General features: G+C 55.8%; 11 protein-coding genes and 1 non-coding gene across 12 annotated transcripts; 6 read left to right on the top strand and 6 right to left on the bottom strand.

Moving 5' to 3' along the window:
* Positions 1-197: 197 nt before the first annotated feature.
* Positions 198-1,182, top strand: HAP5 (Transcriptional activator hap5; the record flags this gene model as incomplete). The annotated part of the gene is made up of 3 exons (XM_071065724.1): positions 198-293; positions 393-1,091; positions 1,174-1,182. 3 exons carry the CDS (start codon positions 198-200, stop codon positions 1,180-1,182), a joined length of 804 nt encoding a protein of 267 aa, XP_070921825.1.
* Positions 1,183-1,786: 604 nt separating this feature from the next.
* SEC15 (Rab GTPase-binding exocyst subunit S15) lies at positions 1,787-4,628 on the bottom strand (the record flags this gene model as incomplete). Its single annotated transcript, XM_071065723.1, has 10 exons — positions 1,787-1,862; positions 1,930-2,183; positions 2,241-2,397; positions 2,455-2,747; positions 2,807-2,942; positions 2,995-3,104; positions 3,155-3,256; positions 3,310-3,441; positions 3,495-4,508; positions 4,578-4,628. The coding sequence occupies 10 exons, from the start codon at positions 4,626-4,628 to the stop codon at positions 1,787-1,789; spliced, it is 2,325 nt and encodes a 774-aa protein (XP_070921824.1).
* Positions 4,629-5,511: 883 nt separating this feature from the next.
* PDR6 (member of the karyopherin-beta) lies at positions 5,512-9,079 on the bottom strand (the record flags this gene model as incomplete). Its single annotated transcript, XM_071065722.1, has 8 exons — positions 5,512-5,596; positions 5,698-6,017; positions 6,116-6,300; positions 6,365-8,150; positions 8,215-8,341; positions 8,393-8,734; positions 8,794-8,975; positions 9,035-9,079. 8 exons carry the CDS (start codon positions 9,077-9,079, stop codon positions 5,512-5,514), a joined length of 3,072 nt encoding a protein of 1,023 aa, XP_070921823.1.
* Positions 9,080-10,041: 962 nt separating this feature from the next.
* On the top strand, positions 10,042-12,052 carry MFIFM68171_10302 (putative Xaa-Pro aminopeptidase P; the record flags this gene model as incomplete). The annotated part of the gene is made up of 4 exons (XM_071065721.1): positions 10,042-10,117; positions 10,172-11,255; positions 11,309-11,570; positions 11,627-12,052. The coding sequence occupies 4 exons, from the start codon at positions 10,042-10,044 to the stop codon at positions 12,050-12,052; spliced, it is 1,848 nt and encodes a 615-aa protein (XP_070921822.1).
* A 37-nt stretch (positions 12,053-12,089) lies between these two features.
* MFIFM68171_10301 (uncharacterized protein) lies at positions 12,090-12,816 on the bottom strand (the record flags this gene model as incomplete). The annotated part of the gene is made up of 3 exons (XM_071065720.1): positions 12,090-12,242; positions 12,395-12,474; positions 12,564-12,816. The coding sequence occupies 3 exons, from the start codon at positions 12,814-12,816 to the stop codon at positions 12,090-12,092; spliced, it is 486 nt and encodes a 161-aa protein (XP_070921821.1).
* Positions 12,817-14,552: 1,736 nt separating this feature from the next.
* MFIFM68171_10300 (uncharacterized protein) lies at positions 14,553-16,385 on the top strand (the record flags this gene model as incomplete). The annotated part of the gene is made up of 1 exon (XM_071065719.1): positions 14,553-16,385. The coding sequence occupies one exon, from the start codon at positions 14,553-14,555 to the stop codon at positions 16,383-16,385; it is 1,833 nt and encodes a 610-aa protein (XP_070921820.1).
* A 345-nt stretch (positions 16,386-16,730) lies between these two features.
* Positions 16,731-17,637, bottom strand: TIP41 (Tap42 interacting protein; the record flags this gene model as incomplete). Its single annotated transcript, XM_071065718.1, has 2 exons — positions 16,731-16,859; positions 16,921-17,637. The coding sequence occupies 2 exons, from the start codon at positions 17,635-17,637 to the stop codon at positions 16,731-16,733; spliced, it is 846 nt and encodes a 281-aa protein (XP_070921819.1).
* Positions 17,638-18,512: 875 nt separating this feature from the next.
* Positions 18,513-19,841, top strand: IPL1_2 (spindle assembly checkpoint kinase; the record flags this gene model as incomplete). The annotated part of the gene is made up of 3 exons (XM_071065717.1): positions 18,513-18,608; positions 18,668-19,660; positions 19,722-19,841. The coding sequence occupies 3 exons, from the start codon at positions 18,513-18,515 to the stop codon at positions 19,839-19,841; spliced, it is 1,209 nt and encodes a 402-aa protein (XP_070921818.1).
* Positions 19,842-20,090: 249 nt separating this feature from the next.
* Positions 20,091-21,028, bottom strand: ATP23 (Mitochondrial inner membrane protease atp23; the record flags this gene model as incomplete). The annotated part of the gene is made up of 2 exons (XM_071065716.1): positions 20,091-20,318; positions 20,399-21,028. The coding sequence occupies 2 exons, from the start codon at positions 21,026-21,028 to the stop codon at positions 20,091-20,093; spliced, it is 858 nt and encodes a 285-aa protein (XP_070921817.1).
* Positions 21,029-21,582: 554 nt separating this feature from the next.
* PRO1 (Glutamate 5-kinase) lies at positions 21,583-23,285 on the top strand (the record flags this gene model as incomplete). The annotated part of the gene is made up of 5 exons (XM_071065715.1): positions 21,583-21,622; positions 21,685-21,872; positions 21,926-22,036; positions 22,097-22,367; positions 22,429-23,285. 5 exons carry the CDS (start codon positions 21,583-21,585, stop codon positions 23,283-23,285), a joined length of 1,467 nt encoding a protein of 488 aa, XP_070921816.1.
* Positions 23,286-23,523: 238 nt separating this feature from the next.
* Positions 23,524-24,298, bottom strand: NIP7 (ribosome biosynthesis protein nip7; the record flags this gene model as incomplete). The annotated part of the gene is made up of 4 exons (XM_071065714.1): positions 23,524-23,637; positions 23,698-23,795; positions 23,890-24,184; positions 24,254-24,298. The coding sequence occupies 4 exons, from the start codon at positions 24,296-24,298 to the stop codon at positions 23,524-23,526; spliced, it is 552 nt and encodes a 183-aa protein (XP_070921815.1).
* A 520-nt stretch (positions 24,299-24,818) lies between these two features.
* On the top strand, positions 24,819-24,901 carry MFIFM68171_t176. The gene is given in 2 exon segments: positions 24,819-24,854; positions 24,866-24,901. It is a non-coding gene; the product is annotated as a tRNA-Arg (tRNA).
* Positions 24,902-25,657: the final 756 nt, after the last annotated feature.

Genomic DNA, 25,657 nt, shown 5'->3' with positions numbered 1-25,657 from the left:
AACAAATGAGCGGGCGATCGCCGCATTGCTTATGAATCCCGCGCGCGTGCAGCAGCTGAAATCCCGTGAAAGCAGACACACCGAGACGGACCCCCGCGATATCGGAGCAAGCCCCAGAAAAGCCATCGATTTTCTATACTGGTAGCAATTGACAAGGCGGCCAAATATTACACATTCCTGAACGACGCGACCCCGTCATGGACCCGCAGAATCCCTCCCAGGCGCCGCATGGCCAGCAGGCCCGTCCCGCCTACGATCTCAGCCTCGGCGGCCACTATGGTGCCAGCGCAGCGGTGCGTACTGCCTCCCCCCTCCCCCCACTCAGAGCGATTGAGGACGCTCTTGTTCTTGGGAGCAAAGAAACTAACGTCGTCGATTTCTCTGGTTGGTAGATATCCGCCCAAGGTTTTGCTCCCTCCGAGCTATACACGGGGACATGGGCCAATGTGCACCAGGGTCTCAATGGGTCGTACAAGGACATCCTCACAGCCTACTGGCAGCAGATGATCATGCATCTCGAGACCGACACACATGACTACAAGATGCATCAATTACCCCTGGCACGGATAAAGAAAGTCATGAAGGCCGATCCGGAAGTCAAGATGATCTCGGCCGAGGCGCCCATCCTGTTCGCCAAGGGCTGCGACATCTTCATCACGGAGCTGACGATGCGGGCCTGGATCCACGCCGAGGAGAACAAGCGCCGCACCCTGCAGCGGTCCGACATCGCTTCGGCCCTCGCAAAGTCCGACATGTTTGACTTCCTCATCGACATTGTACCGCGCGAGGAAGCCTCGGCCCATGCTAAGCGCGCGAGCAACCAGGCTGCCGCCGCCGCCGCCGCTCAGCCCGCTCCGACGCAGCCCCAGATACCGGGCGTTGGCGCGCCGAACCACGGCGGCCAGCACCCCATGACAGCCGCCGACTATACCCTGGGCGGCCACAACATGGGCCCCGAGGCCGATTACCGCCAGCCCCAGACCATGTACCCCGGCCAAGTACAACCCGGCGCGCCCGCGTACGGCCAGCCTCAGGCGCAGATGTACAACGTCGACGACATGTACGCGTACGGCACCATGCCCCCGCCGCAGGTATGGTTTCTTTTTTTTTTTTTGTTCTCTTGTGCCAGTTGAACCACCCTAAACACCTCTCTGATACTAACACGCCCAGTAGAGCACCTAGGAGGCGCGAGCAAGAGCGGAGCACCACTTGTTGGCTAGGAACGAGCAGGTGAAGAATCACGAAAAGAATCTTCCTTGCCTTTAGGATGCGGCGAGGAATCTGACCGGGGGTGGGGATAGAATGGGACGGATTCCTCCCGAAATGAGAGCAACCCACACAGAACGAGATGAGTACGCCGTTCCGAGCGAGTTCCGTCGCGGCGGGGGTATGGAGCGGGAGCCGGTGTTGTCGATCTCTCGTTATCTGAATCAGGTCGAGTCTGCGAATTACACGTCTTGGCGTAAACCGAGTGGTGGAAGGGATCTTCGGCGTGAGTTATTCCTCTGGGATTTGATTTAAGAAGTCCACGACGTGTGTTGTGTGTGTTGTTAGCGTCCCGGTTCCTTGTTAGTATTGGGTTTTGAATATGGTAGTAGGTAGCTGGCGGTAGGCGGTTGCGGTGTTGGTAATTTTCATGACCTCAATTGATGACAGGGCTTTCTACTTCTGCCTTTCTGATCGGTTTCTGCTCCATCCGGAATGCAAACAAAAGCTGATGAGCCGTCGTTACATCGTAACAACCCTGTACTGTCCTAGAATGGGTGGTGAGCAGAAGAGAGTAACATCACCTCAGGCCGAAGCGTGACCCGAAGTTAGCGAGCGGCGCGGTCCGGCTTGGGTTCTCGACCGTCTGGGTGAGCCTGGAGATATCACGGTTAGCATGATCCGCAGGCGGCGCCTCTCCAGTCCGCAGGAGGAACGACGTACTTCTCTAGCAGGATGGGTCCGTTCATGGCGTCGACGCGGCCGTACTTCTTGTTGCGCGTCGAAATGTCAAAGAACTCATCGTGGTTGTCCGACTGCATCAGCGCCACTGTCTGCTGCAGCTCGTCCAGGTTCTGCTGGAGCATGAACGAGTTTTCCAACCCGGCCACGAACTGCGTCAGGTGGTCCACGTCGAGCGCCATGGCGGCTACGCCGTTGGGGTTGATCTTTTTGACGTCTGGAGAGAGGGGTAGGGCCTGCGGATGGGGTTGGTTAATAATAAGTTGGGGGTAGCGGTTTCGAGGAGGGCTTACTAAGATTTTGTTGGCTGCGTGGCTGAGAGCATCAAAGTAGATGAGTTCCTTGATCTCCCTGGGCAGGCCCAGCAGAGTGGAGTTCATGATGTTGAAGAGGAAAATTGTCAGAGTCTGCATGTAGCTGCTGGGCTGGGTGGGTCTCGACGTCGCCATCCTTTGTTCGAGCCTTGTCAGTGAATGTAAAACCACGGGCAGATGCTAGCCGACTCACCAATCGTAATCTGACGTGTCCACGAGGTCGTCAATCTTAGAGTTGACGAGCTCAAAGATGCGCTTCTCGGCCGTCTTCTTCTGGCTCCTGAATTGCTCTGTTGCCTTCAGCGTCACGGGTCCGCCCGCCGACGTGGATGACCGGGCTCCGATCAACAAGCTCTCTAGCTCCTGGCAAGCTATCTCAAAGTGCTCCAGATTGGTCAGGATCTGCACGATTTGGCCCAGATATTGAGAGTTCAGTCGATCAACGAGGGATTGGCAAACAATAACGGTCAGGAGCTCGTCCAGCGACTAGATAGCGGGTTAGATGCGGGGAAAACATCAATCTTCTTCGCGGAGCGCGCACATACCTTCCTGAGTGTCTCATCGACAATGTTGGGGTGGTAGAAGTTCTCCTTGGTAAAGACCAGGAACTGGTTCATAAAGTTCCTGATGTCTATGCAGCAAAGAGGGTACATCTTTGAGAAGGGCAGCACGCAAGGAAAACTGAGATAGGTTAGACCGACTATACCATCCTCGAGGAGCGTGATTATCATACGTGAGTTCTTCTGGAGCCCTATCGTCGACAAACCACGTAACGCTGAGGACTTTCTCGTACTCTTCCTGCGTGTTAATGGTCATAGGCATGTAATCGTCTGTCGAAACAATCTGTGACAGCAGTTAATAAGAGTTAGAGGCTCCCAGGCCGAATGACGAACCTCTTGGAAGTCCTCGCTGAAACGGTGCTGCAGCAACTCGGCATATTTATGGAACAAGACGAGCTGAAAGTTGTTCACCATCGAGCCGGAATATCCCCAACACTGCCCATATTATTAGAATTATTAGCACGTCTAAGGAAGCGAGGGGTACTCACCTCCATTGTCTGGATGAACAGGGCGATGTCCTCCTTGATCTTGACCAACAGCTCTGCATTAGTTACTCTGTCTAGGGACCTGGAGATGACCCGAATAGTAGCCCGGCACATGGAGTCCCAGAGTTCGTCGACCTGTCGTTGCGATCAGTTACCATGTTCCTTAATCGATATCGATAGATCCCTACATCAAGGCTCGAGCGAACCATAGGCGCACGTTGCATTGTAGCCTTCTCGACAATGGCAAACCCGGCAATACATTCCAGCAACTCCTTGAGGGACTCGTCATCATCCTCAGCGAAGATATTTTCGGAGCTTGGCATAATGAGGTCCTTCTGCTGCCGTCTAGTGGCCGCGTATTCTGCCCGAAACTTGTCGACTTGCCCAAGCGCATCGTGGATATGTAGTGCTTCGTGTAGAGGCGTGAAGTCAACCTGGACCTCCTCGTTGTAGAGTACATCAAACTCGTTGCTCTCATCCGAGACCAGCTCGATAGCAGAATTCAGCTTGAAGCGGTTCAGGAAGCCGTCGATCTCGGCGCGTTCCTTTTGTCTGGCCCGCCGCTCCTGAGTATGAAAGAAGGCAACCTCGCCGACTAACTGCGACGCCTCACGGATGCGGTATAACCAGGTGTTAAGGTCGGACATGACAGCTTCCGATATGGACTTCTGAGAAGCCGGGATCGACTTCTGTATCATGTCGGCCAGCTTGTACTGGGCCGCATACCTGTTCTGGATGATGGGCACCAGGTACTCGTTCTGCAGATCCTCGAGGGACTTGAGCGCTCCATAGTACTTCTTCTTCCGGACGAGGTCGTGGGCATGGTTGACGGCGTGCAGGATCTTGAGCGATTCTTGGAGAGCATCCGAGACGTCGGTGATGTTCTGCCGTACCCCGCGCGTGTTCACCAGCGCCTGCTTCTGCTCGGCGAGCTTCTCAGTGCTAGCCTGGATCGACTGGTTGAGGTCCAAGATCTCGGATGTCAGCGCCACTGTGCCTTCGCGCACTTTCTGCAGCTGGTTGACCGAGCCCAGGAACTCGGCGTGCTTTGTCAAGCCGATGCGCTCGATGTCGCCCTCGCGGTCCTCGGCGTACTGAGAGAGGCTCTGGATGAGCGACCCGACGCGGCTGCTCGTCGAGGCATCTTTCAACACCGGTATCAATTGGTCGAGGAACTCCGAGTCGGATGGGGCAAGGATAATCTGCGATAGTTGGAGATAAGCAACAGGAGCCAGGGATGCCGGGAATCAGTGATGGCGACGCCAACATACCTGGGTGACAGCCGAGTCGTAGTCATCCCACGTTTGGGCCTTTCTCGGCATATTTTCAATTGGTGAGCATGAAGCTCCTCGGCTACCGGTCGATTGATGGTCCTCGTAAATTCTATCCAGGGATAGAATGCTCGACTAATGGATGACTTCGTTGGTTGCAAGTCGAGCAATCACGGGCGCCAGTGGTCCGTGCACTGGCTCCTTACTACATACTGCCATAACTATTACCTCTACTGTTATGGACGGGCAGCTAATGACTGCTATGCAGCACAAATATTAGTGCCAAAGGGAGTAGCCGTCTCAAATACCATATAGCGTGCCATCTAGAGGTGTTTACGATCAGGTACCGTGCCTCTGCTGCTCATGGACTTTCAGAGGGGCTCAGTTGTCGACAAGCGCCAGTTGGTGCTGCTATACCTCGTTCAACCATTGCAGTGAACAGCACTTCAGGTACGGTACGGGTCCTCCACCAAAGCGCCGGAACACCGGACCGAACTCTGATGAACTTGGACGCAATTCTCACTCAGATCACGGCGGTGTAGAACATGAACGGTGCTAAAGTGTATGCTAAGATCACTGACAGCCGCTCCCACCCCCTCTCCTTTTCGTTCCCCTTTTTCCAAGCCACTCTAGAGACAAAAACAGCCAGAAGAATGTGGTCCTCAACCTAGAAAGATCGTAAACTCGTTTCTACTCTCACTGCACGCACGATACCGGCCCTGTTCCTACAACTACAAAACAGCAGCCGCAAAACGAACGATAATGGTCCTCGACCCGCTACCAACCCAAAACACATCACAAAAAGCTCATCCGTACGCTCGCTCAGACTGTCATACCCGGATTGTGAAAACCAGTTCCGGGTATCAACAGTCGATGAATCCCCCAATCAACCCCATCCACTCCCCATTTTCACCGGCACAAACTCAATCCCTCCCTAAGAAACATAGGTGAAGTTCGACCCCCTACACGCAAGCCAAAACTCTCTCACCACCTGGTTTGTCTGGCGCGCACCCCTCAGTCTGCCATCGTGATTAGCGCGCACCCTAGCCAAACACAACCGACCATCCCTTCAACAACCACGAAAGAAACAGGGATAGAGGTAGGGGGCCGGCGAACTTACCCAACAACCTTCCTCAACCACACCGCCCTCTCCTCCCCCGAGACTCTCTGTCCCGGGAACCCGTCCTCGAACAGCGCCTGCTCCAGCCACGCCTGTGCCCCAACCTGATGCGTCACCAACTTCTTGAGCGGCTCACACAGCTTGTCTAGCTCGCTCCGCGCGGCGTTGCCGCCGACATTATACACAAGACTGCGCGCGAGGAGGGGCCCGAGGTGGGACATAGCGTTTGCGAGCGTCCGTTCGAGGGACAATGGTGATGGTGACGACGACCGGTCTGACGAGGAAGGGGAAGCGGGGGGTTTGAGGGAGATGAAACTTGCCTGTGGTAAAAATAGAAATGAAAAATAATGGTTAGAGGTCCTTCCCGATGAAATGAGAAAAGAGAAGGGAGGGAGAGAGGGAGAGAGGGAGGCCTTACCCAGAACTCGGCCGCTGCGCCCTTGGGGAGGGGCTCTTTGCCGTCAAGGACTTTAAGGGAAAAGAGGAAGAAGAACTCGAGGAGGTGGGAACAGTGCGGGTGGAAGAGGATATCGGGGTATTTGGACATGACCTTGTCGACGAAGATGATGCCGTTCTGCGAGATTTCCGTGTCGGCTTCAGGTTCTAGGAAGACGTCGTTAGAGCGAATGCTAGGACCTAGATCTGTTAGGAACGGGAAGATGCTTACCTGGTAGAGCTTGCAACAGCGAAATCACCCAGGGGAAGAGCCGCGCTAGCTGGTCAGGTACGTACACCTTGGGTCCCCGATACAGCGATCCGACGAACGAGCAAGCCGTGCTGAGTAGTGTCCCCACTCGAGGGGTCTCGAAGCGTTGTTGGACAAAGTAGCCGGTTACTACATTCGGAGGAAACACAAACGGCCCTGGTTCGGTCTCAGAGAACCCGGCGCGAAAGATGTTGCAGATGATTTCCACAACTTCGCCGCTGGTGCTGAAAGACCGTTGTACCTCAACCAGAACTGTCGTAATGTTCTCTTGCAAACCAGCAAGTCTCCGGCTGGTGTGGTACGTTTGAGGCTCGCTGTCTAAGTCGACTGGGTGCTCCTTGACATCCTGCATACCTTTGGCCATGCTTGCGAGGCATCTCATGGACCTTAGAGCAATCTGTAGCGATATATCGTCGATCGGAGGCACTGACTGAGGGTTCGGCGGGTCGAGCCCTCTCAGAAAATCTGGATGCGAAAGGTTAAGGAGCCCTGGTTGTGCCTTGAGCTGCACAGCTAGCTCAAAGTCTTTCTTGAGAAATGTGTATAGCTCCTCAAACATGTCCAGTCTATGGTTTTCGTCTTTGATAGCTTGTATGATAGAAGCAATCGAAAGCACGATTCTCTCTTCGGCCAGTGAGTCGAGCACCTGGGTGCTGCGGATGCTCTGGTAGTGTGCGATGAACGCGCCGGCCTCCCCAGTGAGGATAGAGCGGCATGAGGAGCACAGAGTGGAGATTGACCGTGCCGATGGCCCTCCAAGAACGGAGTCGCCAACCGCAGAAAAGAGGAGATTGAGGGCATTTGGGAGGTACTGCGCATGCCGCTCAAAGTACTCGCAGTATCGCTCAATCAATGCCAGTCCCGTCTGACGGAGACGTAGGGGAATAGGGCCCTGAACCTGGCCAAGAAGCTCAAAGAAGGGAGAAGCAAAGACCTTGCTTAGCTCGTGATCATATTTGGCATCATCCGAAACGCAGTCGGAGAGGGCACCGAGACAGAAGACCGAGGCTTCCAGCTCTGCCCAAGACCGGGCAGCAAGTGATCGGAGAAACAGGTCGGCAAAGAAAGTTACAAGACTCAAGCCTTCCAAAGTGAAGAGGGATTGGAGCATATCGGAAACGTCCTTTCTGGCGTCACCGAAAGCAACACGCTCAGTCGAGTCCCATTCTGCAAAGGTCTCGGCAGGGGGCCACTGGATCTTGCGCCAAGAATTCGTAACCACGGCTTTCAGATGTTGCTCGGCATATGGCCTCCAAGTATGCGTCTCGACGCCCACTGTGAATGCGTTGTCGATCATGGCCTCAATAAAGGTGCACCAGAACTCGAGGGCCGGGACAAAGATAGAATCGTCTCCTACGAGGTATCCATCAGCGGCAAGGAGCCCACTAAGGCTCCCCAGGAACCTCTGCGAGCGCTCGTCCGTGCTCGTCATGAGGTCTTGCACTTTTGCGTCTCCGTAAGCCAGCATTAGCAGGCCGAACGAGATGCCGTCCTCGTGGTGGTTGCCGTGGAGTAGACGCTGATAATGCTCCGCCGCCCAGGGGCTTTCGAAGAGAGAGGCAAGGGCGCTGTAATGTTCCTCGGTAAAGAAAGCCGAGTAGTTGGAAAGCACGTCGCTGAACAGTTCGGCAGTGGTAGGGTAGAGCTCCTTATCTGTAAAGCAATTCATGGCGGAGTCAACCAGGTGTCTCAGCGAGGCCACTAGCTCCGGGACGGGAGATGCCCGCTGCGCATACAGAATCCAGGCCTTGTGTCACGCAGTTAGCACCTCTTTCAGGACGGCTCCTGGGCGTGGGGCCCTCTCGGCTTACCTGGAAGCAAGCGAGTGTGTCCCCCTCTGTCCGCAAGTCCGGATTGGCTCGCGGCGGAGAGAAACCGCGAGCGAGGAGGCATGCAACATCAGAGCCGTTCTTGACCAGGCGGCCGTGGACTTGGATGCTAGATTCAGTTAGCCGCTCTGTTGCACATGAGCGAGGATGCGGTCTGTACTAATTCGGTGCGTTCATATCCGTCTTGCCAACTTCCTCGACGAGCATTGTCGCAAACCATATTGCGACCTTCAGCTTTGAGCCCTCCAATTTGGAGACAAGGATATGGGTCTCAAGGGCATCGTCCAGATTCTCTACCGAAGTGCCCCGGCCAAGGTCCAAGCAGTAGGTGAAGTGACGGACGCAGCTGGGCCATAGATGCGAGAAGTGCATAAAGTAGGTGACGAGCGCGGTGCACAGCTTCTTGATGACGAAGGCACCTGCTCCGCCGACCAGCGACTGGATGACCCACGAGATGACATTCTCCAGGAGGTTCTTCGCGTCGTCCTCGCTCAAGTTGGAGCTGTGCTTGAAAATCAGCCGGATGCAAGAATGGTTGCCCGTCCGACGGCGGATATATACCTGTCTCGGTTGAGCTTGACAATGAGTGTCAGAGCCGCATAGAACCTGATGTTGTCCTCGCGGTGCGCGATCAAGCTTTGGGCAAGCCGCCACCCCTCTGGAGACCTCTGCAAACGATGGAGAACCTCCTGGATCTTCGAGATGGTCTCAGGCGGGTTCGGCTGATAGAGTGCTCGGATTAACTGCACCAAATCTTAGCACGCCTCTCAGTTACTCGTACTGGCCGTCGCTGGCTACTCACTTCTTCAACCTCGGCGAGGCTTGTCGGCAAAGGTAAATGCTCCATCACGGCGTCGGTGATGCTGTTAGTCTGAGATTTGAGTTGCCATCGGAATCGCCGACGCGGTGCCCAAGAAGCAAGAGGCCAATGTCGGTTTTGGGACTCGGGCCCCGCAGCACCGAGTTGAGTCTGAGTTCTGTACAGCTGAGATGCGTCCGGTTGTGATGTTTAAAGTCAAAGTTGCCTTTGGATTTGTGAGCTGCTGTCGCCTCAACTGTCATGAGCCTTGCAGCTGAGGCACCTTGTGGGCCCCTTGCCATATGCTTCTATTAGGCACCGATATGCAGCAACAAATGACCTCAGCGCTCTTTGAGGAACCGCCTAGAGCAGGGCCGGTACAGGGGTCTGCTCAGCGATTATAGCGGCATTCATCAAGGTGGTAACAACCCCGCAACGCAGGATGCCGGCAGGCAAGGTGCAGGATGTCATGCACGTTGCCCGTTGTCATGTCTTCAGTGAAACTGCTTCTCTCCATGGGTATTATACGTTCAGGGATACGGACTTCTACGCAACAGAGCTTTCGTTTTTGACTCGGCTGGTGGCAATAAGTGCGTCTTTTCCGTGCCATGGAAGAATGGAAGCTCTTTGGAAGCAGAAGAGGGGCAGGGGTTCGCGGACTGCAAAGGTGGGCGGAAAGTGGGGTCCTGCACCGTCACGACCTCGAATACCCGCGGCATTACGTGCACAGCTCCTGTTAAGGTACAGTACCTATCTATACTTATCTTGCCTACCGTTCACTTGCCTGCTGCGTCTCGCTTCCTGGTCGGGGCCGACGCTGTTTGGTCCAACCATCTTCCTACCTCTTCATGCACCATATATGGGCTCGTCCCAGCTCTGCAGCGATCTCCTGTCTACGAACTTCGCTGGGTTTTTCGCTTTGGGCTTGTCAGGGCACTTCCGCGACCGCACGCTTTCGGACCAAACGAGCTTTCCAAACACGAGCTGTTGGACCGCCATCCGTTGAAGAGATGGAGACTGTCGACACTACGTCCCGGCTGACCGCCCTACGGTCCCTGATGAAGGAGAAGGGCGTGGATGTCTATGGTAATTCCCCGTGAACGTTGCCTTCCCAGCCCTATGACTAACTAAGCCCCGCAGTGGTACCATCCGAAGATAGCCATGCCTCTGAGTACATAGCGTCGTGCGACGCCCGCCGCGCCTTCATCTCTGGCTTTACTGGGTCGGCTGGAACCGCCGTGGTCACGCACGACAAGGCAGCCCTCGCCACAGACGGACGGTACTTCAACCAAGCCGGAAAACAGTTGGACGGGAATTGGCATCTTCTCAAGACGGGCATGCAGGATGTCCCTACCTGGCAAGACTGGGCGGCCGAGGAGTCGGCCGGCGGCAAGACTGTGGCTGTGGATCCCGCTCTAATCGCGAGCTCGGTGGCCGAGAAGCTGGACGAGAGCGTCAAGAAGAGCGGCGGTGCTGGCCTCAAGGCTGTCAGCGAGAATTTGGTCGACCCAGTCTGGGGGGCTGACAGGCCAGCCAGATCCAATAACCCGATCGTGCTCCTACCTGAGAAGTACTCGGGCAAAGACACGGCAACAAAACTCACCGACCTCCGCAAGGAGCTGGAGAAGAAGAAAGCTGCCGCTTTCGTTCTGTCAATGCTGGACGAGATTGCGTGGCTCTTCAACCTCCGTGGCAGCGACATCACCTACAACCCCGTCTTCTTTTCGTATGCAATCGTGACCCATGATTCTGCCACACTTTATGTGGACTCTTCCAAGCTCAGCGCTGAGTGCCAAAGCTACCTTGCGCAAAACAAGGTCGACGTCAAGCCCTACGAGCAGCTCTTTCCGGATACAAAGGCGATGGCCAGCGTTGCTGAGGCCAAGGCCGCATCCGAACCGCCAAAGAAATACCTCATCTCCAGCAAGGCATCGTGGGCGCTAAAGCTGGCGCTTGGGGGCGACAAGTTTGTGGAAGAAGTCAGGAGTCCTATTGGGGACGCGAAGGCGGTCAAGAATGACGTAGAGCTGAACGGTATGAGGAACTGCCACATCAGGGACGGTGCTGCCCTCATCGAGTTCTTCGCCTGGCTTGAAGACCAGCTTGTCAACAAGAAGGCGGTTATAGACGAAGTGGCTGCTGCCGACAAATTAGAGGAACTACGGAAGAAGCAGAAGGATTTCGTTGGCCTTTCCTTTGACACTATTTCATCCACCGGGCCAAAGTGAGTATCTGAGTGTTGGACGATCGAAGCGCTCTTCCACTGACGTTTTCCAGTGCCGCTATTATCCACTATAAGCCGGAGCGAGGTGCCTGTGCCGTGGTCGATCCAAAGGCCGTTTATCTGTGCGATTCAGGCGCCCAGTATCTGGATGGCACGACCGACACCACCAGAACTCTGCACTTCGGGACGCCGACACCGGAAGAGAAGAAGGCATACACGCTTGTCCTCAAGGGCAATATTGCACTGGACACTGCAATTTTCCCCAAGGGCACAACAGGATTTGCGATCGACTGCCTGGCCCGTCAGTTCCTTTGGGTAAGCCAAGGGCCCGACTCCCTCTTTTAACCTAGATCCTAACCAGAATCCAACAGAAAACGGGCCTCGACTACCGGCACGGCACCGGCCACGGCGTCGGCTCATACTTGAACGTCCACGAGGGACCCATCGGCATCGGCACCAGGAAGCAGTATGCCGACGTATCCCTCGCGGCGGGCAACGTCCTGTCCATCGAGCCGGGCTACTACGAGGATGGGGTGTACGGTATCCGTATTGAGAATCTGGCGCTCGTGCGCGAGGTCAAGACGGAGCACACGTTCGGCGACAAGCCCTTCCTCGGGTTCGAGCACGTCACCATGGTTCCGTATTGCCGGAACCTGATTGACGAGACGCTCCTGACGGCCGAAGAGAAGGAGTGGCTGAATAAGTCCAACAAGGAGATCTTTGAGAAGACCGAAGGTTTCTTCAAGGATGATGAGTTGACACGTGCCTGGTTGGTGAGAGAGACTCAGCCGTTCTAGTTTCTGGTTGACGGTGAATCTCTATTTCTGCGGCTGCTTAAAAGGACATGAAGGCCGAAAGGGCAAAGGCTATGGCAAATGAGAGCTTGAAGGCGGTGTGCTGGTTCAGCATGGCCAGGATACGGGACGAGTGGACCCGTTCCTTGAGCTTGAAGTGCGAGACGAGGTCTATCCCGTTGCGCGCGGCGACCTAGTTGAGAGAGAGAGCCGAGGAGAGGTAAACGTCAGCATGTGCACAAATCCATAACCGCTAAGGGGTGGGAAGATCATAGATCTCTGCAGTGAGGATGGGCAAGGGGAGGGTATATAGGACCCCGAAGTACCGCAATGCATGTCACATACCTGAATAAGGACCATCGCGATGCCCGCTAGGAGAACGAGTGTCTTGGAGAAGACGCTTACTAGCAAGCCTGCCACGAACCCTGTTATCCGAGCACCAAATTAGCAACCGAGAATCCTAAGCCTTTGCAAGCCAAATAAATAGAAAACGGAAAGAGGAGGTGAATAATACCTGAGAGGCTCCCTCCGGAAAGTTGCTTGACCGTTTCGGCGTCGAGGCCGTCCTTCCTCCTAGGGTTCTGGTGAAAGGATCGAGATTGGGTCGCTGTCGCTGCCGTAGGAGTATCAAATTGTAGGGGACGCTGGCTGTGTATTGCAACGAGACATGAGGTGAGGCCGAGGCTGACGGGGAGGGCGTTGCGTCGGAAGCGAAGCGTCGAGCGGGTTAGTGCCGTCCGGGCGAGGGTGAATGTGGATGATGACATTTTGGGTCTCGGGTTAGAGGTGGACTGAAATGTTGCGATTTGTTTTAGCGGTTGGTAGCGAAAATGACGGTGGAAGCTGGCGAAACGGTTTAATTGAGAGTTGAGGTCGTGTCTGGCAAGGCTGGGTGACGTAATTGGATGCCTTTGTTTGAGGTCGGGGCCTTGCAGCGTCCCACTACAGGGGTTACTGGCCCGGCTTTGTAACGCGGAGTACACACCGTTCGTTATCTTTCATTTCACCAATTGAACAACTTACGCTGTAGACTGTCCTCGAGGCAGAGACCCTTCTAATATGGTAACCGGATGCTCGGTCCTCCCGGTTTGTTGAGAAGACGGCCTTATACGAATTGCTTGATCCTTCTATCACCTCTCGACGGAATAGTGGAATTTCTACGGGAGACAGCCGCTGTCCTCCGAACCGAGCCAGGTGCTTGCTCAAGTGTTCTCGAGCATGCTGTTCCAGGTAGTAGATGTTCCGTGATACTCGACAAGCCGCTTGGAAAGGCTCATGTCAAAGTGCGGTACCTTTTCCAGGGAAGCGGCTCATATCAAGACCTCTCGGGTCAGGTGGCCAATGGGAACTGCCAATTCGTCACACCCAACAGTCACATCCAGAGCATCATTGTACTTAGCACCTGGTCACTGGCCCGTGGCCCTATGCCCTGTTGTGGTAATCTCCTGGGCGGGAATACGAAATGAAAGCTTGTGTCATCATTAACGGAGCTAGACAATCGACCTCTCCATCATTGATATAGCTGACATAGGTCCTTACTTGGGAATGAGGCCTACAGAACAGTACAATATAGTACTCCACAGCCATTGAACAAGGTTCTATGTGTTAGGACACCGAAACTTCACAGTTTCAGCTACACATGGGTAGGAATGCGATAATCTTGTCTAGTATGGTAGAAGTCAGTCATTGTCCTCCTGTTTGCCAATCTGTTCGACAAGGTTCCAAAGTTACTCACGACCTCTGTGAGGATCATGGCCACCGGTCGGAACGGAGCTTGAACACGGGCTAATTTCAACTTAAAGCTTATTTTTTCAGGAATTCAACAGGAGTATAGATGTAATCTATTTCACCGTGATGATAGAAATCTGTATCGTGAATTTCAATACCCACAATACCCCACACCAAGCCACGGAACTGTGGCCTGTGCGCTGACTTCCCCGTCAAGGTGGGACGTTATCCAGGTTCCGTTGATCGTACCTTTCCGAGGAGGTGGTGTACCAAACCTCGTGGTCCAACCCATCTGTTACTGAACCCGATTCATTCTCACCATCTTCACGGTTCCCTCCAAAAAGAACCCGCCGAGGGGTGCGGGGCCGACGTTAGGCCCCAGCGCTAGGATTACGATTAGTTAGGGCTTAGGGTTATGGTTAGGATGAAGGTGTCTGTAGGATAAAAATGTTTACTCTGGATTGATTCTGTTGTGTAGTAATTCTGCAAGTTCCAAGATACATCATAGTAGGCACTAACAATTGGCCTTGTGTGATGTGGCTTCCTGACCCTTGTTAAGCGAAATTTCTGGGCCTGGAAACCAAAGAACCCCCCTGTCTGCAGAAGTTCCAAGGTTGTTATCGTCGCGTCCGACGCGTCTTGTTCCCGCCGCCCCTCAGGAAATATTACCACCCCGGTACCTCGACCCATTCCGAGCGACTGCTGCGATACCCATCCGGTTCAACTGACAATCTCACAACACTATCTGCGAGAGCACAAAATCAAGTAACGACCAATGCCTCGCCCTCGGCCGAAGCGGACGCGGGCCGTTGCGGCGCGCTCCGCTGTTGCAAGCGAACCACACCAGTCATCCGTGACGCCTCCAATCGTGTCTCACCCCGCCGTCGCGCAATCCAGACAGCCAAGTAGCGATCTATACGATGTTAGTGATCGTGAAAAGGAGCGCATCAAATGGCGCGCTGCCGAGGAAGCAAAGGCGAACGCGTCGAAACTCCGTCGCATCCACGCGCCCGACCATGTCGAGACAAACTCGGGGCAAGCAAGGGCCCTGGAGGACTCGAGACGGAGGATGGACGATGCGATGAAAAGACCAGATGGCCTTACCTCGATGTCAAAGCCAGACCGTGGAGGAAGCCCAGATACCGGGCACAGCCAGAGGAACTCGGGGACCAGTATGCAGCCTCGGTTGACGGACGCGTCGGGGCTTGATCTGGATGACGAACTCTTCGGCAATCTCGATGATAGTCTGGATGATGCTGAAAACGCGATCGAAGACACTCGGACTGGCCACCGCTCGACGGATACGTCGTCCTTCAATGTTGCAATGTTCAAACGCCGACCACGGCAATCGAGCGTTGCTGGGAGGGATGATGCACCTATCCGACCCAGCAGCAGAGGGCAGAATACGCCGAGCATCAGCACGACTATCAACTTTGGCATGTTTAAGCGGCGGGCACGTGAGCCGAGCATTCTCGGTACCGCTCGGCGCAGACAGAGGTCACGGTCACAGACTTCACAGGCTTCGCGGAATGCAAGCATCCTAGGAGACGGAGATGATTCTGGGCCAGATGGCGAGTCAACGCCGCTCGGTAAGATAAGAAGGCAGACGCGTGCGTCGCTTGCGGCCAACATCTCAAGCGAGGGTTCACCTGTCCATCCCTCGCGGAAACGGAAATCTCTGGAGAGCCACCAAGATGGCCGGGAAAAGAGACCTGCTCTGGAGACGGACGCTGCGGAAGCGGACGAGGTTCATCAGTCAATAGAAGTTGACAGCGACCCTCTGTCGCCCCGACGCGGTCGTGCTCGGGAGCGGGAACGCCCCTCTACTCCAGTTCAGGAAGACGATCCCGACATGGCGCCTCCTCTCAGCAGCAGCTCCTCGGAAGGCGATAGCCCGTTTGCCTGGCCCTCGTTGGACTCGCTCACTCACCGCACTTACACGCGTAAACCCGCGCCAAGAGCACAGAAGACCCCCGAACCCGACGATCTCGCCTCTGACATCTCTTCCCCCCCATCACTGACACACTCTCCAAACTATGTCCCCGCCAATGCCAAAGCCAGGGTACAGAAAAAGGCGCCTCCTCCACAGAAGAGAGTCACGACAGCAGACTTGACCTCTCTCCTGCCTCGCCGCCGGCACAAGCCGTCCAACCGCAGCAGCGACAGCAACGACCCCTTTGACCTCGATGGCTCAGATAACGATCGCTACGACGTTTCCGCGGCAGAGCAGGACGAGGACGAGTTGTCGTACGTCGACTCGCGCGCCGCGCGAAGAAGAAAGGCTGCCCAACGGCCGCTGAGCAAATCAGGATCCAACCGGAAAGGCAAAGAAGGCCAGGGCAGTAACAAGCGCAACAAGCGAACGTATGGATCGCATGACAAGGAAAACGAGGATGTCGAGGAGGAGATCGTCGTCAGCAGTGGAAATGAAGCAGCAGATGGAGAGGGAGAGCAGGAGGAGGTCCCCGAGGGGGAGACCAGCCAGTTGATGAAGGAACGCCTCGGAGAAGAACTGCAGAAAGCAGCGAAGAAGTTCAAGGAGGTGGATAAGTGGGAATTGTCGTTTGAAGAAGTCGCCAGAAGTTCGTCGCCTCCTCTTGCGCGCTAATGACGAACGGTGGGAACGGGCCGGGTGATTGGGTTATGACGGTTTTGTTGGGACACAATGTTTGCTGCTGCCGTGGAAGTGGTTATCCTGCAGTGATCTTTACATTGCCGTTAAGAGGGCCTTGGCACTGGGTAGTAGCGTTTGCTTTGGCAGGATACTCCTGGTTGTTTTACGCCAGGGAATACCACATATTTTTATGCATTCGCAGGCGGAAAAGTCGTCATCAGATCCCTCCGTCATTACTCGCGAACTAATTAGCGGACTGTGGCATCCCCAACGCCAACGCCAGCGCCAACCTGCTATTCTTGCCTTGTCCAGCATGGAGTAAGATGCGAAAATGTTGTCCTAGGACGGCTGGGCTAAGCAGACGCTCTCGAGCGAGTGTTCGACCACCGGCAACAAGTTGGCAACCTCGTTGGGGTCTCTTAACGCCGCGGTAACACCGTCCGGCATTAGCCCCGTCATGTAGAGATTCTGCCATCTCGTTAGCAAACCTACATTTCTTAGACCTTACAGACGAAGAGAGAGCACACACCCGTTTAACATTCTCAAACTTGTCCTCCCGCGCCGTATACTCCCTCATCACCACCTCCGTCCCAAAATCCACGTACACCCTTGTATCCCTCACCCTCACCAGCACATTATCCAACCTCATAAACAGCCGACAGAGCAACAACATGCGCTGCTCCATCACCCTCACCTTGACACTCAACACGCTTATCCCGTTATCGTCCAGCTCGCTCTCGTACAGCACCACCTCGTCCGCGAACAGAATGGGATCCCTCCTCTTCAGCAGCTCCAAGGGGATCTCCTCCCCGGCCCCGGCCCTTCCCAGCCTCTCCCCGGCCCGCCCGGGGACCTCGTCCCCGCGGTACGCGCAGCTGTAGCTCCAGTCGAACGGCCGCACCACCTCGCTGATGCCCGCACTCGTCTTCTCCCGTGAGCTGCTCCACTCCTTGGCGTACGCCACGCGCAGCATCCCCGCCTCGCCCGTCTTGTCAACCGTGTCGAGCGCCGGTTCGGCGCTGAACGAGACCTGCCACCCCGTGCGCGGGTGCGCGACCGACACGAGGTTGTCGCCGAAGATCATCTCCGGGACGGGGATGCCGAGGCGGGCCGAGAGCGCGTCGATGGGGCCGGCTTTGAGGATCGGGAGCTTGCGCGAGGCGATGGTGAAGGCGCCTTGGTGGTGGGTGCGGGTTGTCGAGGGGCCCGCGGGATAGGGTTCGTTGTTGGCGGATGGGTCGTTCATGGTTGCTGTGCTGGGGTGTTAAGGTTTTGCTTTTGGCCGGGAAGGGTGTACTATAGGAGTTTGCGGCGGTGGTCGACGGTTGTCAAGTTCTTAGGTTGAGGGTGGTTTGGGGGGTAAAGAGAGCACGTCGTCGAGCTCTGCTTTCCCGGAGGTGTTATCTGGGGGAGCGGATATTCTGAGAAATCTTCCTTCGCCCTTCGCAATGGTTATGAAAGGAGAAGATGATTTCTTTTTCAATGCCCTGCTAGATTTTAGAGTTTACGGGCAGTCGGAAGCAATGCCCGAGACGAATGCACCGTAGCTGTTTGGCGGGGTAGCGGGGCCGATCATCGCGGGCCTGCATCACGTCCCAAAGTTCCGGTTCCTACAGGAGCTTTTTACTCATAGGCTGCTTACAATACCTTCATTTAGTGCTGAAGTGGAAAGGAATCCAGATCCAATCATTGGAAATATCTCAAGTTCAGAATATCAACGACTGCTTCGAATAACAAACATGTGCGGGACACGGCATGGAATCGGCCTCTTCTTGATATCCTACGGGTACGAATTTCGCATTTTTAGCTCTCTTTGGAAACCAGAAATGGAACGAACAGTGGCACCCTCCCGACTTGCAGGCCCTTGTACTGTAGTGTAATGAGCTGGCGTGCGTTGGCGGCTGCGCTGGCAGTGGGCCGGTCAGGCCGCCGTTGCTAGGCAACCGCCGACCCCGGACAGGGTAAATAGCCCGCTTCCAGACTGCTCATTCTGGAAAGCTTCAACCGATCAACTGATACTGCGACCAAATCACCGACTTCCCGTCTACAACCCGCCACTTTAGCCAGTGGTGCCGGCACCTTCCCCAATTCCTCGAGCCTCTCGCTAATTCAGCCATCAAAATGGCGACAAGAACGCTAGAAGCCCGCTTCCAGCGGATGTCGGTCAACGATGAAAACGATCCAGGCGAGAATGCCCGGCCGTACCAGAAGCCAAAGGTATGATTGAACCACTTCAATTGCCCTCGTAGCTCCTGATAAAGCTAACTCCGATTCAGGCCAATGGCTCTTCCAGCAGCCAGCCGGCGTACAACGGCGGCAGGCCAAACTTACTCAAGCTTGCCCTGCAGTCACAAAACACAAACACCGTCACGGCGACCGTCACGCTCCCCTCTCAAGCCGCCCAATGGAAGAGCTCGACGGCCCTACCGAGCAACCCGTCCTCGCCTAAGAAGGACAAGACGTCATCCCAAACTTCGTGCAGCTCCGACGAGCTCGCACTTGCGGAGCGCACATCCTCCTCTTACGTTGACCAGCCGCTGGTCCCCAAACAATTCCACCTCGGCATGTTCGAAATCGGACGGCCCCTAGGCAAGGGCAAGTTCGGGCGTGTCTACCTCGCTCGCGAACGCAGTAGCAACTTCATCTGCGCGCTTAAGGTGCTCTACAAGTCGGAACTGCAGCTAGGGTCTGGCGTCGAGAAGCAGGTACGGCGCGAGATTGAGATTCAGAGTAATCTGCGGCACCCCAACATCCTCAAGCTGTACGGGCACTTCCACGACAGCAAGCGCATCTTCCTGATCCTCGAGTTCGCGGGCAAGGGCGAGCTGTACAAGCACCTGCGCCGTGAGAACCGGTTCCCCGAGTGGAAGGCGGCGCAGTACATTGCCCAGATGGCGTCGGCGCTGCGCTACCTGCACCGCAAGCACGTCATCCACCGCGACATCAAGCCCGAGAATATCTTGGTGGGCATCCACGGCGAGATCAAGATCTCCGACTTTGGCTGGAGCGTCCATGCGCCTAACAACAGGCGCAAGACGATCTGCGGCACGCTTGACTACCTGCCTCCGGAGATGATCAAGCCGGGTAGCAACGATAACTGGTACAACGAGAAGGTCGACCTGTGGAGCCTGGGCGTCTTGACGTACGAGTTCTTGGTGGGTGAGGCTCCGTTTGAGGACACGCCTCTCATGACGCACAAGCGGATCGTGAGGGCGGATATGACTATTCCAGAGTGGGTGAGCAAGGAGGCCAAGGATCTCATCAAGAAGGTATGGTTCGGATCTTTGCTTCTCTCTGGGACTTAGTTTCGTGCTAACAGCCGTTGGACAGCTTTTGGTGCTTGACCCGGAGAAGCGACTCCCTCTTGACGAAGTCCAGAACCACCCCTGGGTCGTCAAGCACTGCGTAAAGGGAGAAAGAGCGGCGAACCGGGAGAAGCCGCTCAAATAACCGACCATGATGATTGACCATGTATGTTACTTTGCGGGAGCGGGGTATTGGCGTTCAGGAGTTGGGAAGCCGAGGGACCATATCAAAGGAGTTCATTTGCATAGCGGGGCAGACGTGTTTGATCTGACTTCCATGCGCCCAGTGGATAGCTGAGGGCAGGTTTGCATGCGTTGTCTATTCGTGGGAGAAGGTCATTATAGTAATACAAGCATTACCACTAGGCCGAGCGCAAAATCTTTCCTGGCACCCTCAACGATATACTTCTTCAAACGGCCGTTTATCCGAGAAGCACGAGTCCCACACCTCGTTGACCACCTTGGTCGCATGCACGTCGTCCTTGCACGCCGGCCTCGCCATGACGGACTGGATCGCTCGCGACCGGACGCAGTTCTGGAACTGTTGTGTTAGTGTCCAGTTGCCCCGTGTCATCGCCTCCCTCGTCCATCGACACTCCCCGCTGAGCATTGACGCGCGGATCTGTTCGTCACGATCGCAAGTCAGCTTACAACCGCCCTGCCTTCAGCAACATGGCTCGGAAGGGGGAAATAACAACCCACCTCGGTACAAGCAGCATGCCTCAGATCGCCCCCACCCTTCCAGTCCACCTTCCACCGCAGATGATCCCACGCGTGCACCATCTCATGCGCGAGCGTATCCTCCAGGTGGCCGCGGTCCCGCATCTCGTTGGCGCAGATCAGGATCCCGTGGTCCGGGCTGAACCCGCCCCCCTGCCGCACCACCGTCCCGTCCTCGGCCACCCGCGCCGGGCACCGCCGGCAGACGACGTTGGTCGCGTCTAGCGTCCCGTTGAGCGCCGCCACCTTGTCCCGCAGGAAGCGGATCACGGGCGAGTAGGCGAACAGGAAGTCGCGGTCCGCCTCGCACCGTGCGCAGTCCCGCGCCTCGTTGGCCTTGTACCGGTCCTCGCGGTAGTGCTCGATCCCCTCGCGCGTCATCTGGTTGGTGTAGATCTTGAACAGGTTCATCCACCATTTGAGCGTCGGGTCGTAGCCTGTGCGGGCGGGGTCGTTTTCGAGGAAGCGCGGGAGGGGCCGGGACGGTTGTTGGGAACTTTGGGATTGGGATTCGGGTTGATGGTTAGACGAGGTGGAAGTGGAGGGGGGTTGTGAGGACGACGAGGAGGGTGGTGATGGTGATGGTGGTGGTGGTGTTGATGTTAACGCCATGGTTATTTGGCGGTTGGCGGAAGGACTGTGTGCGCTACCGATTCGCTTAGCGTGTAATGATGTACCATAGGTGCTGCAATGGCAAGATCCTGAGTGGTGTCGACTGAAATTCGCTGCTGTCGAAACCGTGTCAAGGGATTGCTGCTATTACCGATCTGCACATTTCCGCCAAGGGACAATGGAAGCTCCCGCTGACCCACACTTTACGCCCGGCACACCCTTCCAGGCGGTGAGGCCCAGCAGAAGGGCGCGCCCTGCCGATGTCGGCCAATCGAACACTTTCACAAGCTCCCGAGGAACCCCGTCAATCTGTTGCCGCCTGCGAGAGTGGTCCCACTGATCAGACGCCAACCGCCTGCAGTTGCACCGCCCGGGCCCAAAATTTACGGCACTCCCCTGAAAAGGATCTGAGAGGTGTTTGGTATATAATGGAATCAAGCTGGAGCCTGTGTAAGAGACACAAATCCCGCAATGACATGTTGCTGTTGAAGTCGTCGTTCGGTCCATTTCGCGTTGAATTTCACTGATTTTGGCGTGCACTGTATCTTACAGCCATGAGGGGTCCTCGTCCACTTGGCGTGGTCATAAAGCTGGGTGAGTAAGCCTCTCTCACGGGCAATTCGCAAAACAAAACCTTAGGACTGACATATTACCAGGGACCAGCTCTATCGTAGACGAAAAGACCCATGCGCCCCTCCTCTCTATCCTGACGTCGATAGTGGAAACGGCTGTGAAGTTGAGGAAAGATGGGCACAGGGTCATAATTGTCTCGTCCGGAGCCATTGGCGTCGGGCTCCGGAGAATGGATGTTGAGAAGCGGCCTAAGCATCTGTCAAAACTCCAGGTACGGTTCCTCGCGCAAGAACATCCGGGACATATAACTTACAGTCTTGGCAGGCTCTGGCAGCCATTGGCCAGTGCCGGCTGATGAGTCTCTGGGACAGTCTATTTACCCACTTGATGCAGCCCATTGCTCAGATCCTTCTCACGAGAAACGACATTGCCGATGTGAGCAAGCTGCTGGATCAGCACTACCTGTGTTCAAACCACTTATTAATCTGGCCGCAGAGATCGAGGTACCTCAACGCCCAGAGAACCATCAATGAGCTGCTGGACATGGGCGTGATCCCCATCGTCAACGAGAACGACACGCTGGCAGTGTCAGAAATCAAGTTTGGCGACAATGACACGCTCTCAGCCATCACGGCCGCCATGGTGCACGCCGACCTCCTCTTCCTCATGACCGATGTCGACTGCCTGTACGACAAGAACCCGAGGACCAACCCTGACGCACAACCGATCGAAGTGGTAGAAGACATCAGCTCCCTTGTGGCGGACGGTAAAGCCCTCCCTTTCCCCTATCCCACCAAAAATCAACTCTCACTAACCGCATCCTCTAGTCTCCACCGCCGGCTCATCCCTCGGCACAGGGGGGATGTCGACCAAGATCGTCGCGGCGCGCCTCGCCACCTCGGCGGGGGTAACAACCGTCATCACGCGGTCATCGAACCCGGGCAACATCATCAAGATCGTCCAGCACATCCAAGCCAGCCGCTCGCCGCCCTCCCTCGCCACCAAGGCCAACCAGACCTCTCCCGAATCCGCCGAAACTCAGTCCCAGCAGCAGCAAACCACCGAAAGCCTCGTCAACGCCTCCGCTAGCACCCCCGACGCAGACACCACCCAATCCAACCCCAGAACAATTCCCCTCCACACGCGCTTCCTCCCTTCCCCGCACCCGGTCCGCGACCGGTACTTCTGGATCCTCCACGGCCTGCGCCCGCACGGGACGCTGTACATTGACCAGGGCGCGTACAAGGCGCTGGTAGGCAAGGCCGGGTTGCTCCCCGTGGGCGTGGTCGACGTCGAGGGCGTGTTTGCGCAGCAGGAGGCCGTGCGGCTTTGTGTCGTCGACAGGAAGAGGGGCCCCGCGGGGTACGTCACCCCTGGGACCGCAGCGGCGGGCGGGGAGGATGGTGGTGGTAATGGCAGGCTGTGGGAGGGCATGGCGCACGAGGTGGGCAGGGCGCTGACCAACTACTCGAGCGCCGAGATTGCGAGGATAAAAGGGCGGCAGAGCACCGAGATTGAGGGCTTGTTGGGGTATGCGGATAGCGAGTACGTGGCGCAGAGGGAGAGTATCAGTTTCTTTGCCGGGTCGGCGCGGGGAAGCAGGCCGGCTACGCCGGTTACGGTGAGGGAGGTTATGGACGGGAGAGGGATTGGGGGGTATGAAGGGGACGGGGCGGTGCTGTGAGCAGAGTATGGCTTCCTCTTTGTCATGGATTTAAATAGACTAGTAGAGCGGCGTTTAGCGATAGATAAAATCATGAGGCATTGGTATCTTTGCGCTACATTGTATGTACCAGCCAGCTCCTCCAAAATGGTGAGCTGTTTACTCGTTATATACCACCTATATCAATACCCTTTCAAACGCCGAGACGCCCGCCCCGTCCATAATATGATTTTTTGTTTAGCCGTATCACCGCTCCCCATTAACCAGCAAACAGCGTATCCTCGTCACGGAGATACTCGCCGCAGTCTGCTTGACGGAAGCACACGATGCCCGTGGGATCCAGGCGCCGCGCTTCAGCCGTACTCCTTGCGGTCTGGTCAGAAAATGTCAGTCATGTCCCTCCTGATCACACCAACGAAGAGGGACCACCTACAACACCAAACCCAAGCGGAATATCCGCCATGCTGTAAACTACACAGCCCGAATGCTCAGGGCAGTCCTCTGACCACCGCCCAACGTGCGCTTTCACCACTGTTCCGCCAAGTCAGCCTTTTGTTTTTGCGCGGCCACACCGAAAAAATTTAAAAAAAAAAAATTTAAAAAATTTCAGGAGAACGCAACGCACCATTAGACCCGTAGAGAAACGGCTGCGCCCCGTTATCCTTGACCCAGATCTTGTGCCTCGCGCCCGACGCAATGATGGGCAGCGCCGTGATGTGCAGCCGGAACTTGCCCGTCTTGGTCATCTTGCCCAGGCAGGTGCCGAGGCTGAGGAGGGCGTCGCGGCTTATGCTCGTGGCGAGGTTGGCGATCGAGAGCTTGACGTAGTAGACACGCGAGTGGTTCAGCCGGAAGACGTAGCGGTCGCCGTCCTCGAGCGGCGCGATGAGGCGTTTGAGGTCCGACATGTAGTTGGCTAGCTGGGGTGTTTTGTGTTAGGTTGGGGGTGTACTATGCTGGGTGGAGGTTGCTGGGGAGGATGTATTTACCTTGTCCAACACTGTCTTCATCTCTTGGTCTGTTAGGGCGCGCATCTTGACGGCTATGGTGGGTAGTGCTGGATGGTGTTTCTGTTTGGTATGGTTTAACGAGGGTTGCTCTATCAACCGACGTTTGCGCTTGGTGATGGCTTATCGCAGTCTGTTGAGAAAAAATATCGAGCTCCAATCAAGACTCCACAATGCGGGGCGATTGGCTTGTGGACCCAGTTTTAGCCGCTTCAGCGAGGTGTGCGATCGCCTTGGCGCCTTCACCTTGCAATAGATTCGTGCAAAGGTCCGTTTTCCAGAGCTGCCCACACCTCATCTGCACAACCCATTGTTGGCCTTTTCACACTTTGCATGATAGATTTGCCCAACGCTCACCCATTGCCTTCAGAACCCGGCATCACAATTGTTCATCATCATACTCCTTCAAGCGCCCTGCAGCAACCCCATCCTTGGCATCCTCTTGGTAATCAGCGACTAGGAACCAGCCAGAGAACCCCACCAAGTGTGTCGCCGGACCAGAATCCTTGAAGCAACCGTACGTAAATTCTCCCACAAACCAGTAAAGGGCCCGCTGGCCAAATGGTAAGGCGCCAGATTTCGGTGACGAAACCGCTCTGGAGATTGTGCGTTCGAGCCGCACGTGGGTCGAAGTCAATTTTTTCGCATCCCCGTCACTTTTTGCTGCGAAATGCAACGCCCTCACCTCGTCGACAAGGGCTCTTCGATTTTACCTGCCGCCGTTGCGGGGGACGCGATGTTCCCACCCTTGGAAAAACCACGTTTTCAACCGTCACTGTAGCACAGCGACAGATTGACAAATCACGTCCTCTTCATTCATGCTGCGCAACACGTTCAGAGTGCGACCAAACGCAAGGCACGCAACCTCTGCTGACGGAATTGTTCGTACCGGCAGCGAATGGCTCAAGGACTGTGACCGGGTTTTCGGGTCTCGGCGATCATGGATACCTTCCTCTTTGGTCGTGGCCTGCAACCGTTCCAGCGGCGCGTGCCTAGTAGAGTTGCTTGTCCGCTCGATCCGCCAGGATTTCCAGCATTGGCGCGGTTACCTTTTTGATTTCGCCGTCACGCACCGTTTCACTGCACCAGGCCATCCATCTCGATATGGCCTGTCGCGCTCCTGCCAAGATCCGCAATTTGACACACGTCCAACTCGCGGTTGGCCAGGCGCTCTCCGGCTGGCGTTCCGGATCGCAGAAATCTCGGAGCTGATGCGCCGCGCAGCTCCTTTCCGGTATGGTCTCGGCACGCCGGGAGACTAAACCCAGGAACCTGGGCTGGAAGCCGCGAGCCTCCCCCGAGTCCCACGAGGCCCCACGACCACAATTAGCCGCACTGCGGTCCCCAATCTAGACGCTTGACGGAGTCGCCCTGGCAGTACCCCTG

This window comes from Madurella fahalii, assembly GCF_045866475.1.
Source record: "Madurella fahalii IFM 68171 DNA, scaffold_6, whole genome shotgun sequence".
NCBI lineage: Eukaryota > Fungi > Ascomycota > Sordariomycetes > Sordariales > Madurella > Madurella fahalii.
Note: the sequence above shows the minus strand (reverse complement) of the source record. Positions and strands in the feature narration are given on the sequence as shown.